The sequence below is a fragment of the Sinocyclocheilus grahami genome, unplaced genomic scaffold (genome assembly GCF_001515645.1).
Source record: "Sinocyclocheilus grahami isolate Dianchi unplaced genomic scaffold, SAMN03320097.WGS_v1.1 scaffold8.1, whole genome shotgun sequence".
NCBI lineage: Eukaryota > Metazoa > Chordata > Actinopteri > Cypriniformes > Cyprinidae > Sinocyclocheilus > Sinocyclocheilus grahami.
In genome coordinates, this window is record NW_015505187.1 from 2,140,854 (window position 1) to 2,157,618 (window position 16,765).

The following is a 16,765-nucleotide window of genomic DNA, read 5'->3' on the forward strand; positions in this document are numbered from 1 at the left end:
CACACACACACACACACACACACACACACATAGGCTCAACAGCAAGGCTTTTTCTTTAATTTCAGTGGCATTTTTTATGAATTTAAATTAATTTAAAAACATTTATATTTGTACATGTTATAATTACTTACCTTTAGAATGTTACTTTTCTCATTTAGTTTAACTGTGCATGCATTATTATTTAATATTATTTATTGTATTACAAGCATTATTATTATTTAAATATATTTTTAATTACTTGTTTTACAATATTGCACAATTTACCATTTTTCCTTTATATAGAAAACATGCAATGATACCTAGAAATTACATGTATTTTAAATGTAATGTACAGACAACTCCAAACCAACCATAACTTCATAAACATTTTTGTTGGTAATTGCTGGAATTGACTGGTTTGATATTTTTAACAATAAATTAAATCGATCAATCGAATCAATCAATTAATCAATTTTTGTGTACATGATCATTAAAGGAAATACAGTGACAAAACCTATAACACAATCATTTTGCTAGGCCCAAACTCTCACACTGAAGCACGAAACAGCTCTGCAAACACAATAATCTTATAGTGGTGCCATAGCAGAGAGAGTGCTAAATTGCAGGGTCAGTTCAGAATCATGAAAGCTTGTAATCACTGAGAGGATATCCCTTCTGCATACACACACACACACACTTACTATACACGTCATCTCTTTACATACATGCAGACTCTATAGGTCAGAAGTCAATACTTCAAGTAAAGGCTGTCACATATATCTATATAAGACTAGTCCATGAAGGCATAATTTACTGATCCTAAAGGAAGTGCATTAGTGAATGAGAGCTGTTTACAATCATCTATGTTAATATATGTGCGTGCGTGCGTGTGTGTTTTCAGTCAGATTAGATGAGGTTTCACAACCCTTCCTGTTGTTCATTCATCATGCTGTCAGTCTGCAGGGATAGACACCACACACATCCTTATTAGCTAACACCCATACAACCAGATCTCTCTCTCTCTGTCAGTCATATCTCTATTTGCTTCTGTCTGGAAAATTAGTGCAAATAACAAGATCAAAGTCCAATTACAAAATAAAACTGGAAGTGTATGACTGTACAACGGCACTTAGGGTCCAAAATGAACACTCGCCAAGTACCAAATGTGTGGTAGAAAAACAACAACAAAAAACGTTCACTAGTTTAAATGAATCAGGGCAAACAGTCAACAGAAAAACCAATCTGTGCACTACGAGCACAGCCAGAGGGATCCATGTGACGGACACGTCATCACGCTCACACACACACTCTCTGAGCATGTCTGTGTCCATCTTGAGATTGTGATGACAGATGACACACTGCGTTGAGGCAAAAAGCACAGATTCATATCTTAATAAGACACAAACATACTGACAGCCTAGAGCCCCCAATAACACACACACACACACACACATACGAATACACAAACACTTGAATAATCAGCCACATTATTACATAATAAACTATTATTTATTACATAATAAACTATTATTCAAGCTGTTGTTGAGTTGCACTAAGCAATACTGCAGGACCAAGAAAATCAGGCGGAAAGCAAAAGGTACTAAGAGTAATTTGAAGTGCGTAAAAGTAGATAAAGAGAGACAGCGGGACAGCGAGAGATGAGTCATATGATGAATGCGGCTGCTTCAGTCCTGATCTAGAACACAAATATCACATCAGACTCATTTGCCTGTGAAACACTCACACAAACGCAAGGCCACAGTGAGCCCATCATTGAGGAGATCAGATTTCTGCCAACACAGAGTGATACACCATGTCTTAAAAAAGCGCTAGCCGATTTGACCAACAGCCAACATATGCATGTGATGTTTAACATAAAGCTATGAAGGACCAATGAGATTTTTTTTTTTAATTACTCATTCTCAGGCCATCCAAGATGTAGATGAGTTTGTTTCTTTATCGGAAAAACAGATTTGGAGAAATTAAGCATTGCACCACTTGCTCACCAGTGGATCCTCTGCAGTGAATGGGTGCCGTCAAAATGAGAGTCCAAACAGTTGATAAAAACATCACAAGAATACACACTAATTGTTTTGTGAAGCAAAAAGCTGTGGTTGTAATAAAAAAAAATCCACCATTATTAACTTTAAACCAAGTCCGCTAATCATAATGTTTTCTCCAGTGAAAAAGTCATCTCGTCTGAATCAGGAGAGAAATATGCAAAGATCAAGCACTGTTTACAAGCAAAAACAGTCCAAAACAAATATGTTGGTTGATTTTGATGTGAGAAGATAACAGGGAATGGGCTTTTTCACTGGAGGGAACGTTATTATGGATTATGGACTCGTATTTTGACAAGAAGCCATGGTTTAAAGTCTTGTTGGATTTTTTTCTTACAAACACACAGCTTTTCATTTCACAAGATGTCATTTAATCTACTGGATGTGGATTATTATGATGTTTTTATCAGCTGTTTGGACTCTCATTCTGACAGCACCCACCCACTGCAGAAGATCCACTGGTGAACAAGTGATGTAATGCTAAATTTCTCCACATCTGTTCTGATGAAGAAACAAACATCTTGGATCTACTCAAGCTACTCATGATCTACAGTAGCTTTCTCACCTCAAAGCATTCATAACCCATAACCTTTTAAAGCAAGAGACAAAGAGTGAGAGCTATTCTCTTGCTGGAGGATGTTGGGGGTTGTGGGGTCACTCAGGGGCCAGGCGTGCTGCGTTTGAGCTGGGCTGCTCTCTAAATTTAGTCTGAAGTTTTTCCACAAGCCTCTGGCTGTCCACACCTGACACCCAGCAATAAAGCTGAGCTATCACTGAAAGATTGATTTTATAAACTGGTATTTTAGCTACCATGCAAAGTTGTAAAAAAAGAACGCATGCAAAGATGTGTGTGTGTGTGTACTCACAGCCCTCGTAGATATCAGTGGGAATGTGCACTGCTGTTGTACTGTATGAAACAGGGCGTTTGAAGGCAGGATCCTCTTTGAATTCTAGCTTGACGCAGTTATGGCGTGTTTCAGTGTCATTGATGTCAAACTAGGAACATAAAAATAAGCATAAACCTCTCAAACTACAAAAAACACCTTGTTAATTTTCCTTTCTTTGTTGTTTAGTTCATATCCAAGCATGCATTTTTAAAAAGAAACCTTACCTTGTCCTTGGCATTGTAGTAGATGGTATCATTAACCTGTTCGACAAAGAGTGAACAAGACTTTAGTGTTTTATTATCAAAGCTTTAAATATTCATTAGGATAGTTTATTTGTTTGTTTAGTGGGGCAGCCTATTGATGTTACCTTTTTTTTTTTAAAATAATCATAAACATTCCAGAAAGGTTACAGGGTAGGTTTGTGCAACAACCTAATAAAAACATATACAGACAAAACAAATTTTTTTATGTTTCATAATCACCCATTTCTAGCATTCTATTAATGTTCTTCTTAGGTTTTTGTCACAATATTGATTTATATTTCATGATCACAAATTAACATTCCCATAATGTTGCAGAAATATAGGCATTTGTATAGGTATTTGCATAAAGTTTTAAGTGTTTCTATATTAATTTGTGATTCTCCGAAGTCAAATCTATTTTTGCAATAGTTTTCTGCAAGCTGGTTTTATATATTTAAAAATTATTATTATTATTATTAGTAGTAGTATTTAGGAAATTCATTCAATCATGCTTATTTAAAAGAAGGCATATGAGACTTAAAATATCATTCCATCTAATATTATATCAATCATCAATTTATTGCATTTTTTTGTCAAAGTGTCCATCTCTAACAGTATATTGAATCTGAATGTGACTATGTATTTTCAAGTGTTTTTATTTAGCTCTCTATGTGTGGTTTGTACCTAATCTTTGTGCATTCACAAAAGGAAGTTGTTCAGTTTTTGTACTCTCACTTTCCCAGAAGTGATGCATGCTTTAGGTGTGTGTGTGTGTGTGTCCTCCAAGGGTTGTTCTCCTCGCAGTGTGAGGGCGCTGTCAGGACTAGCATTAGTGGGGCGTTAACAAGCAAGCTCACTATCTGACATACAGTTGCCTTGGAGACATAGGAGTGGATCATCACCGGCTGCCGCCACCTGTCCTACTTGCTTGCTAATCATGTGGCAGACACTCTTTTTAGGTTATAGACCACTAATCGCTGAGACATGCACATATAGGTCATCCCTGCATGGGATCAAACTCTTGACTTTCTACCTGCATCCCATCAATAACTAAAAAGAAAACCTCTCTGTCTGTCACAACAATTGTGTCCATAACAAAGGCTTGAAGAGAAGCACCTGCTGCGACAGCTCCAGGCAGGGCAGACTTTTGAACACAAAGGCGCCCACACATTTGTTTGATTTACAGTACACACTATGAGTGTAACATCTTAACTATGAAAAATAATATAATACATTTTTTAACAAGTATCATGGAAGTACCATGTACATTAGAACCGTCCAATAACGATTTTCATATTGTGGCCGATATATATATATATATATATATTCAATGCTATTTTGTGTAAATAAATAAAATTACAACATAATTAGTTTTAAATGCTACTTAGCATTATCTATATGCTACTATAATATTTATTAATATTTCAAATTAGCTTTTTATATTTTCAGATTTAGATTTATTTAGCAATTTTTGTTATGTACGTTTGCCATTTTCCTTATTATTATTTTTAAATATTTCTGTTTAGCTTTATTTTTATTATGGTTTTACTTTTTGCAATGTATTATTTCAACGAATTTATTAAACAAAATTCAGTTAGTTGCAAAGCATTGGTAACTTTTTTTTTTACCATTTTTCCAAATTATATTTTAACTTATTTTAGCTTAATTTAAATTACTAGAAATTAATTTAATAACAATGATCACAACATTATAATGTACAGAATAAAAAAAATTATATTAATTTTGAGATTTGCTTAAAAAAATAGCATTTAACAATGTTTATTTTATTAACTTAAAGTGAACATTAAATGAGATATCTATGCTTACTATCACATATATGTGACCCTGGACCACAAAACCAGTCTTAAGTGTCAAGCTTTCCATTGATGTATGGTGTGTTAGGATAGGAGAATATTTGGCCGAGATACAACTATTTGAATATCTGGAATCTGAGGGTGCAAAAAAATCTAAATATTGAGAAAATCGCCTTTAAAGTTGTCCAAATGAAGTTCTTAGCAATACATATTACTAATCAAAAATGAAGTTTTGATATATTTACGGTAGGAAATTTGCAAAATATCTTCATGGAACATGATCTTTACTTAACATCCTAATGATTTTTTGGCATAAAAGAAAAATCGATAATTTTGACCCATACAATGTATTTTTGGCTATTGCTACAAATATACCCCAGCGACTTAAGACTGCTTTTGTGGTCCAGGGTCACATATTACTGTGGCAAATCACCACTGGTTGGGATAAACTGAATCTCCATATATCTCTCTAATATTCAGATTAAAACCACTGATTAAACATGTTTTGAAACTTTTTGAGTTAAAGTTTTTTAAAAGCATTTTAAATAGCAAATCTAACCACTAGTCTGATTCAGAAATGAAATATTGCTGCGCTACAAATTTTGATAACTCATTCAGAAAATACTTGACTGACAAATCTATAACCAGACAACCAGACATCACATCCATTTCTCTGCAAATTAGAATTGATATTTCAGTCCGTGGGAACCTGAAATGCATCAATACCAGATACCACAGATGCAAGGCCTGAGACCAGGATGCCAACATTTTCTAACCCAATTGATTATCTCACCATCTAAATAAGGTGACAACGTGTGTAAATGTGTCCGGTATCTGTTCTTATCCAATAAAGGACTGATTGAAAACATGCCCTGGCAAAAGTTTTACAGCCTTATTTCTTCCACCTGTGTGTGTGTGTGTGTGTGTGTGTGTGTTTCAGAGTGTTTAGAACCATGTGTTGAATGTGTGAAGCATTACATCAAGATCATCCTTCCACTGGTGTTCCTTCTGCAGGTTCTCCGCAGCCGTCGCCAGCGCCTACAAACACAAGGAACGAGAGACCAAAGTGTTAAAGAATGTATTGATTATTTAAAAAGAAATTAGTTTTAGAAATTTAGAAAATAATTTAGGATGCATTATATGCTTTGCACCACAGAAATAAATTACATTTGATAATATACTCAAATAGAAAAAAGTTATTTAAAATGTTTAAAATATTCCACAGTATTACTGTCTTTACTGTACTGTCTTTATATGCCTTATTGAGCAAATAAAAACAATGAACAATCTTGCTGACCCCAAACTTTTGGTATAGAGTATACTGTAATGCCTATAAATCATCATCTTAAACCAGAAAAGAACATAAAAACATTAGTTTTAACAATATGTGATCATCTATATAAGAAAGTTGAGCTTCATTGATTTTCTCAAACTTAATAAAAGAGCCTCAGAACCAAACGTTAACATCCAGACACCTTTTAACACCAAATAAATGCATTAACATGACAGAGTTCCAATACAATTGGCTAATTTATTTATCATTCAGTCAACAGTTGGTTTTAATGGAGGAAAATGAAGCTCAGCTTTAAACCTCATATTAAACGGTTGAGGAGACACATTTTTCTCAGACTGACCTGCATTCAGCCTTTACTCCAGATTCTCTGCCTATGTGAAAACCCCTCAGTGACGGCAAACTAAATTTAGACAGCAGCTCAGGTCCGGTCCAGGTCTCCTCAACTGATTAGGTTAATAACAGTATAATGGCATCATTTTTTAATCTTGTCTGTACTAGAAACTCACTGTACGCCTAATTTCCCCTGGGAACTTTCACATCCCATTCCTGTAACTTGTCCCGGAGCCTTTTTCTTTATGTATCTTTATTTTATTTTTTTTAGTTTTCGTTTTTATTGGCTTTTAAATGAGATTGAAGATTAGGAGTAACCAGGGGACTAAAAGCAAATTAAGAAATTCTCATTTGATGCTCATCGCTAGATATGAGTTGGAGAAACGTTTATCAAATAAACAGTTGGTTTCTCATTTTCTGGAAATTTAGAATAAAGGCTGAAACTTAATAGTGTTTTAGGGTTTAGTGCAGAAATCATGGTGCAACTAACAAACATAAATGTAAAACAGGAAAAATGGTCACACTTTATTTTAAGGTCCAATTCTCGCTATTAACAAACCATCAACTATGACTTTAGCCTCAATATACTCCTAATTAGTAGTATAAGCTTATTAATAGCTAGTAAGGTAGTTGTTAAATTTAGGTATTGGGTAGGATTAGGGATGTAGAATATGGTCATGCACAATATGCTTTACAAGTACTAATAAACAGCCAATATGTTAATAATAGTCATGCTAATAACGAGGACATAAATACATGAACAACATCTCCAGAACTGCTCTGAGAGTCACTTCATGAGCATTTGACCGTTTCATTTGAGTAAAACTATCCCCATACCATATCCACACAGAAATGTAAAGGTATTCACAGCAACCCGTCAAAATAAACCCGTTCGGTTTTTAAAAAGTTCAGTTCTCAGTCCCCAAAGCCGTTAACCTTGGGGAAACACTGCAACCCAACTCAAAATGTCAGCGTTTAAAGAAAACCCCATGTTTCTCTTTGCTAATTACAATTTGACATTGTTGTGTCATTCATGTGACCTTCGTACGATCTTTCTGACATGACTTGAAGGCAGCAATAAAACATTTAAAACATCAGCTTGATATCACCGCTGCTAGAATAAATGACATCAGAAGAGCATAAATGCCACTAAAGCTAATTAAAGCCAACATAAGCACATCTTGCATAATGGTGAAACGGCTTTGAAGGCTTTTTATGCTGTAGGGACATAGTGGAATTTCAGAGTTTTGTGATTTTATTCCACACAAAAGGTTCACCGGAGTCTCCCCATTATAAGAAGACTAAAAATGCAGTTTTTTTAATCACTCAATCCTCCAGGGGAAATGAACAAATAAGTGTAACGCATGGCTAGATGATGAAACCTCTCCACCCACCCACTCCAGACATCCCATAATAACATTGACCCCAGGGTCTATGCACTCTGATGAGCTGTTGCCATAACAACCCCAGTGGCATGGTCGCATTAGGACTGGGGTGTGTGTTTGTCTTAGTGCTGGCCCCTACTGTCACACAACCCCGGAAGGACATCACAATCTGCATGGCAAGAGCCTTGATTTCCAGAGAAACATGTCTCATCTCGGACTGATCAGGGTCATCGCTAAAATTCACAGGGTCTGGAACAATGTTTTTGTGCATGGGCCCCTCTTCCATGTGAGAAAGCTGATACTATAGAGCTGTAAGGGCCCACCAGGAGGCTTCAGCAAACAAAAAAAGTATTACAAAAATATTTTTAAATTTTAAAATATTTATTGATTGACTGACTTATTAATTATTCATTTAGCTCCGTTTCTTCCTTCAAACTCTCTGGGCTTTTGGTTATACAGTCTCTCTCCTTTGGATTATTTGAATTTTAATTTTTTTAATAAACTAAACCTAAGTAAACCTACACTTCATTCATTAATTCATTCAGCTCTGGGTTATCTATAAGTATAAGGTGTCTCACCTTTGGATTATGTGATTTTTTTTTTAATAACTAAACCTAAACTTCATTCATTCATTCATTCAAGTTGTCTCTCTTTTGGATTATTTGAAGTATTAATTTTAATAAAACTAATGTTTTTTTGGATTGTTTTGTAATGAACTAAACATTTATGTACAGTATGTATGCATGTATTTATTTATTTATTTAGATCTAACCTCAATTTCAAAGTAAAACGTAAACTGACATCATATTTCTTATGTAGACCCTTTACGGTTTCTAATGATATTACTCTTCTCTGTGCAACCCAAAATCGAAGTTTTTTTTTTAGTTCTTTTGACTGTTATCAAGAAAAAATGCAACTGAATGCACCAGCGTGTTCACTGACCTCAGAGGGTTAAATTTGTCCCATCAGCAATTATTTTTATTGAAAAACATACACTTATTAAACCTATGCTATTATGTTTTTGTCAATCAAAAAGCTGAAACAAGCAACTTTTTCACCAGTACTGCACACCGAAAACAGTAAGACATCCCTCTGACATACAGTATGTGCATATAATCCATCTAGTTTATCAATCCAGTACATAATTAGACTCTCTTCTCACTGTTTTTGGAACTGAAAGTTGTTATTATTATTAATATTTACAGTAATTCACCTAAGCACAGTGTACAGTTAAAGGTCAGACCTGTATCAGCCATAATGAGGCTAATAACACAATGAGGGAAATCCCAGGTTCTACTAATGTATGCAGAGAAGCACAAGAGATCAAATCTTTAACAGCACTTTTTGAGCACCGCACACACTTGCATTATACATTAGTAGCTAATTAGTCAGTCTTGTACAAACAACTGATGTGCAGAGCATCACTGTACATGCTGAGAACACAAACATCTGCTGCTCCTGTCTATCTAGCCTTTAATTCCCAGAATACTTAGCAAAAAAAAGAAGATATAAAAAAAACTATAGGGAATCAACAAAGGACTAATGCACACACGTTCACACATGAACAAAACGGGGGTTATACATGCCCTCTGGCTAGCATAATTACATGACTAATTACAGCGATAATTAAATAATATATATGTAGATTCTGCTTTGATGAGGGCATTTTAACATTAAAGAAAAGTAAAACTCTATTCAGAACATCCAGTTCATTCATTCTCCGTGGATTAAAAGAAAACTTACAGGCTTATGTGTCTCTGTAACAGCCCGACATTTACCATTAAATAAGCCACATTTTGTTGGGCCTTGACAAGCTCTTCAAAAGTCAGCCAATTACCCTTTGAATCCTGCCAGTGTTGAGGGATGATGGAAGAATTGGCGTGAAATGCTGCAGGGTGGATTTGTCATGTCTCCCTGCTGTTGTGAATGTGTGTCATTTAGCTCAGTTAGTTTAACAGGATCTGACTTCTCTTTTTGTTTCTTTTTTGTTTATTGTTTTCTTATTTCAACAGCTGCTAAATATAATGTACAGTATTCTCTGTAACAACTGCATTATAATATAAAATGAAATACAGTAAGTACTATAAAGAACACTACAAAAGCATAATAAAATATTAAACAACACATCTGTTTTCATCATTTACAATAACAAGAAATGTTTCTTAATCACCATATCAGCAGATTGATTTGTGAAAGTCCATGTGACACTGAAGACTGCAGTAATGGCTGCTGAAAATTCAGCTTTGCATCACAGGAATAAATTACATTTTAAAATATAATTAAATAGAAAACTGATTTTTTTAAATTGTAATATTTGATACGATTTATTGTATGTATTTTTTAAAGCATTTTAAAAATCTTACTGACCTTAAACTAGAGTATATAGTATATAAACACCATTTTAAACAAAAAACCTGTACTTATTGGTACTGTAAGTAGTTGTTACACTTTTTACACAGTAAATATTTCATAGGCTTATTTTTTAAGATGGATGCATGAAAACATACATGTAAAACATATATAAAACATAAAACAATTCATGAAATGTAAAAAAATGTAAAAGATAACACAAATGATGGTCAGCAAATATTGTAATAAATACAATGTATACAATAATACAACTTGCCCAAACCTGAAAAACATCATTGTCCTGATAAGTACCATATTCACATACTATGGTATTTTTTTTACCAGACTCCAATGCATTAAAAAAAAACATGGTAGTACCATAGTAAGTGCTCAAAAGGTTGTGTTCTACATTTATAAACATTTCTGTCACAACTCAGTGCCACAATGAACAAGTGAATGTAAAATATGATTCAAGGAAACGGTCAAGGAATTAAAATAAACAGTCACAGCACTGAAACTACAAATATCTGCTTTTCCTTAAATAAATATGTCAATTTTATCCTACAATCTTAATGCTTTCCCCGCTTGGACCTGTAACAAGTAACATGACTGCCAGCCAAATCGAAATGAGATGAATAGGGTAAATGTATTCACTTTTCAAATGAAAATGTGAAGCTGAAGTCTTTCTTGCTGGAAAGCGTCCATGTTGTTAACCCTTCGAATGTGACTCAACAACATGGAGAGAATGAACCTCTGAAGTTCTCTCAAGATTCACTTGTAGATATCAGTACTCCAGCTACAAACCATCACAATCTGCATGGCAAGAGCCTTGATTTCCAGAGAAACATGTCTCATCTCGGACTGATCAGGGTCATCGCTAAAATTCACAGGGTCTGGAACAATGTTTTTGTGCATGGGCCCCTCTTCCATGTGAGAAAGCTGATACTATAGAGCTGTAAGGGCCCACCAGGAGGCTTCAGCAAACAAAAAAAGTATTACAAAAATATTTTTAAATTTTAAAATATTTATTGATTGACTGACTTATTAATTATTCATTTAGCTCCGTTTCTTCCTTCAAACTCTCTGGGCTTTTGGTTATACAGTCTCTCTCCTTTGGATTATTTGAATTTGAATTTTTTAATAAACTAAACCTAAGTAAACCTACACTTCATTCATTAATTCATTCAGCTCTGGGTTATCTATAAGTATAAGGTGTCTCACCTTTGGATTATGTGATTTTTTTTTTAATAACTAAACCTAAACTTCATTCATTCATTCATTCAAGTTGTCTCTCTTTTGGATTATTTGAAGTATTAATTTTAATAAAACTAATGTTTTTTTGGATTGTTTTGTAATGAACTAAACATTTATGTACAGTATGTATGCATGTATTTATTTATTTATTTAGATCTAACCTCAATTTCAAAGTAAAACGTAAACTGACATCATATTTCTTATGTAGACCCTTTACGGTTTCTAATGATATTACTCTTCTCTGTGCAACCCAAAATCGAAGTTTTTTTTTTAGTTCTTTTGACTGTTATCAAGAAAAAATGCAACTGAATGCACCAGCGTGTTCACTGACCTCAGAGGGTTAAATTTGTCCCATCAGCAATTATTTTTATTGAAAAACATACACTTATTAAACCTATGCTATTATGTTTTTGTCAATCAAAAAGCTGAAACAAGCAACTTTTTCACCAGTACTGCACACCGAAAACAGTAAGACATCCCTCTGACATACAGTATGTGCATATAATCCATCTCGTTTATCAATCCAGTACATAATTAGACTCTCTTCTCACTGTTTTTGGAACTGAAAGTTGTTATTATTATTAATATTTACAGTAATTCACCTAAGCACAGTGTACAGTTAAAGGTCAGACCTGTATCAGCCATAATGAGGCTAATAACACAATGAGGGAAATCCCAGGTTCTACTAATGTATGCAGAGAAGCACAAGAGATCAAATCTTTAACAGCACTTTTTGAGCACCGCACACACTTGCATTATACATTAGTAGCTAATTAGTCAGTCTTGTACAAACAACTGATGTGCAGAGCATCACTGTACATGCTGAGAACACAAACATCTGCTGCTCCTGTCTATCTAGCCTTTAATTCCCAGAATACTTAGCAAAAAAAAGAAGATATAAAAAAAACTATAGGGAATCAACAAAGGACTAATGCACACACGTTCACACATGAACAAAACGGGGGTTATACATGCCCTCTGGCTAGCATAATTACATGACTAATTACAGCGATAATTAAATAATATATATGTAGATTCTGCTTTGATGAGGGCATTTTAACATTAAAGAAAAGTAAAACTCTATTCAGAACATCCAGTTCATTCATTCTCCGTGGATTAAAAGAAAACTTACAGGCTTATGTGTCTCTGTAACAGCCCGACATTTACCATTAAATAAGCCACATTTTGTTGGGCCTTGACAAGCTCTTCAAAAGTCAGCCAATTACCCTTTGAATCCTGCCAGTGTTGAGGGATGATGGAAGAATTGGCGTGAAATGCTGCAGGGTGGATTTGTCATGTCTCCCTGCTGTTGTGAATGTGTGTCATTTAGCTCAGTTAGTTTAACAGGATCTGACTTCTCTTTTTGTTTCTTTTTTGTTTATTGTTTTCTTATTTCAACAGCTGCTAAATATAATGTACAGTATTCTCTGTAACAACTGCATTATAATATAAAATGAAATACAGTAAGTACTAAAAAGAACACTACAAAAGCATAATAAAATATTAAACAGCACATCTGTTTTCATCATTTACAATAACAAGAAATGTTTCTTAATCACCATATCAGCAGATTGATTTGTGAAAGTCCATGTGACACTGAAGACTGCAGTAATGGCTGCTGAAAATTCAGCTTTGCATCACAGGAATAAATTACATTTTAAAATATAATTAAATAGAAAACTGATTTTTTTAAATTGTAATATTTGATACGATTTATTGTATGTATTTTTTAAGGCATTTTAAAAATCTTACTGACCTTAAACTAGAGTATATAGTATATAAACACCATTTTAAACAAAAAACCTGTTCTTATTGGTACTGTAAGTAGTTGTTACATTTTTTACACAGTAAATATTTCATAGGCTTATTTTTTAAGATGGATGCATGAAAACATACATGTAAAACATATATAAAACATAAAACAATTCATGAAATGTAAAAAAATGTAAAAGATAACACAAATGATGGTCAGCAAATATTGTAATAAATACAATGTATACAATAATACAACTTGCCCAAACCTGAAAAACACCATTGTCCTGATGAGTACCATATTCACATACTATGGTATATTTTTTACCAGACTCCAATGCATTAAAAAAAAACATGGTAGTACCATAGTAAGTGCTCAAAAGGTTGTGTTCTACATTTATAAACATTTCTGTCACAACTCAGTGCCACAATGAACAAGTGAATGTAAAATATGATTCAAGGAAACGGTCAAGGAATTAAAATAAACAGTCACAGCACTGAAACTACAAATATCTGCTTTTCCTTAAATAAATATGTCAATTTTATCCTACAATCTTAATGCTTTCCCCGCTTGGACCTGTAACAAGTAACATGACTGCCAGCCAAATCGAAATGAGATGAATAGGGTAAATGTATTCACTTTTCAAATGAAAATGTGAAGCTGAAGTCTTTCTTGCTGGAAAGCGTCCATGTTGTTAACCCTTCGAATGTGACTCAACAACATGGAGAGAATGAACCTCTGAAGTTCTCTCAAGATTCACTTGTAGATATCAGTACTCCAGCTACAAACACAAGCACGTGAAAATATGTTTGTGGTAATCGAGGAGTTTTCACACCTCTCAGCACAGAGTAAACACAGATTATAATAAGAAACTATGATCCCTATAACGCTTATCGTGTTCAGCCTGGCAAAGACTGATGGGAGCTGGAGCCATGTTGGCTTGTGGCATAGTAAACTGTATTGGCTTGCCAGTGTGCAACAGGAGCCATTTTGGCTCAAGGTGGGTAGAGTGTGATGCTTATTGGGGATCCACCACCTGTCACTGTTCCAAGCACAACGTGATGAAACTGGTGTCCAGCACTACACTTCAACATGCTGAAGACCAGCCTGAGGCTGAGGGAGCTGATCCACACCACCACAATGTGCTTTAAAACAGATGGCTCTGTGTATATGTGTGTGGATCAAGTTCCTTGTTTTACCAAACGTCACCACTGGAATAACAAAACCTGTAAATACCTACATTGTTAGAACACTGACAAAACACAAAACACAACACAACACAACACAACACAAGACAACACAACACAACACAACACAACACAACAAAACAAAGCAAAAAATAAAATAATAAATAATGTCCCCACTAGGATAGTAAAACCTGAAAATATCTACATTGTTAGAACATTAAAAAAACAAATCAATAAAATACAAAACAATTTAAATCAAATCATAATAAAAAATAAAACAATTAAAATAAAATAATAAAATAAAATGTATTTTATAACTAAATAAAAATGTAAAAATGCTAACAAGTTTGTGAGGGTACTATAATAATCTTTTATACATTAGTTTTGAAACAGTTCAACCAAGATGAATATTGATGGCCTTTCATCTATCACTCCATCCATCTTTTAAAAGAGCATTTCTACCATTGGCTCATTAACTTAAATTGATTACACTAATGTTGCTGAGTAGCAATAAGATTAAATGGGGATCAAATAGAGAATTTGCTCTTTTGCTTCTGTGAAAAAATCCCAGTGATCTCACGTGTATCTACAAATTCAGAACAGATCTCAACAATAATGCAAACTTTGCTCCAATTTGCCAAATCTGAAATTAAAGATCAGAGATTTCAACAAGAATTCTAGCGTTTCTTCCAACACCAAACCATTTAGGCTAAAATCTCCATATTCACTGCATAACTCTATACGCTTAATCTCATTTGTGTGCATTATATCTACCCGAACCTCAACAACTGGACATATACCAGCCTCTCTCCTCTCGATCTCACTAAAAACATCCGTGAATCAACTGTAAGATTACCCAAGCTCGTAACATCCCATTACATTTCCCAGTACAGGGTGTTTAACCAGAAGTGAAAATATCTTCCGGTACAATCCCACTGTGGGTGGACAGCACTATAATTAAGCAGCTTGGCATTGCTTGAGATGAGACTTTAACTACTGCCAGCTCTCACACTAGTGCTTCATTACGTCTCATATTAGGTTGGTGGAGTTTGCATGAAGTTAGCGTGAGCCTTCTATCATTTGTTTCTTATAACATTTGTTGTTTGGAGACAGGCGGTACGGCTAAGTTTAGCAGTGCCTGTATGGAGCCAAGGTACTGTAGCAACCAAGCATAATGTATGATTGTAATGTGTAATGTTTTGCCAGCGACCACTATGCTTTATAGCTCAGGATATTTCCAACACAAAGCGTGCTAAGAACATCAAGACAAACAAGGTCTCTTTCCTATTTTCTAAGTTGTTATGAAAGTCACAGTCATTTACGCTGCTCAATTAGTTCGGTTATTTGACATGTGGTACCTGTGACAGCCGTTTGTCCTCTGAGAAGCACTGGACACTTATGGGTATTGTAATCTGACGTCATACCCTTCCTTCGTCCTTCAAGTCCTTCAAGTCCTCACTCTTCCCCATTACAATGAGTGACTAATTCAGTACATTTCCCAAGGTGCAGTTCTCCTTCCTACAATCTAATCAGTCAGTCTAGACATTCATAGAAGTTGAGTAAGACTACAAGCAGTGTTGGAATGGAAAATTAGATTACATTAGATGCTTCATGATTTGCAAATAAAAGAAAATGTAAGGCTATACAATATATTTTTATACATTTAATGAGAGCAGGAATTAGTTTATTTTTATATAATTTATAACTACTGGTATATATATTGTAAAGCTATATAAGATAAAGAAAAATGAACAAAAGAATAATTTCAATTATATCTTAACAATTTTTTATCATAATTTTTTTTCTTTATCTCATATAGTTTTTCATAATGCATTATAGATGAAGAAAAATAATTAAACTAATAATAAAAATAATTGTGTAACATTTTAACATTTTGAAATGTATATATAAAAATATATACAAATAATTGTATTTTTTTCATTATTATTATTATTTTTTATAATGTTGATTCTTTTACTGTTATTTTTTTTATATCATTTATAACTACTGGAATATATACTGTAAAGCTATATAAGATAAAGAAAAACAAACAAACAAATAAATACATAAATTATTTCAATTATATCTTAATTTTTTTATTATCATAATTTTTTCTTTATTTCGTATAGTTTTACATAATGCATAATAGATGAAGAAAAATAATTAAACTAATAATAAAAATAATTTTGTAACATTTTGTAATGTATATATAAAAATATATACAAATAAGA

General features: G+C 33.8%; 2 protein-coding genes across 2 annotated transcripts in view; both read right to left on the reverse strand.

The window, feature by feature from the left end:
* Positions 1 to 2,618, reverse strand: part of LOC107591055 (voltage-dependent calcium channel subunit alpha-2/delta-1-like) — a 13,189-nt gene extending 10,571 nt beyond the window's left edge. The window contains exon 1 of the mRNA XM_016280062.1: positions 2,605 to 2,618. Within this exon, the coding sequence (XP_016135548.1) occupies positions 2,605 to 2,618 (14 nt within the window). The remainder of the gene's footprint in view (positions 1 to 2,604) is intronic.
* A 75-nt stretch (positions 2,619 to 2,693) lies between these two features.
* The window catches only part of LOC107591066 (voltage-dependent calcium channel subunit alpha-2/delta-1-like), a 63,132-nt gene continuing 49,060 nt past the window's right edge, over positions 2,694 to 16,765 (reverse strand). Inside the window, exons 4-6 of the mRNA XM_016280070.1 lie at positions 5,961 to 6,020; positions 3,151 to 3,186; positions 2,694 to 3,035 (exon numbers count right to left, since the gene is read on the reverse strand). Coding sequence (XP_016135556.1) covers positions 2,694 to 3,035; positions 3,151 to 3,186; positions 5,961 to 6,020 — 438 coding nt within the window. The remainder of the gene's footprint in view (positions 3,036 to 3,150; positions 3,187 to 5,960; positions 6,021 to 16,765) is intronic.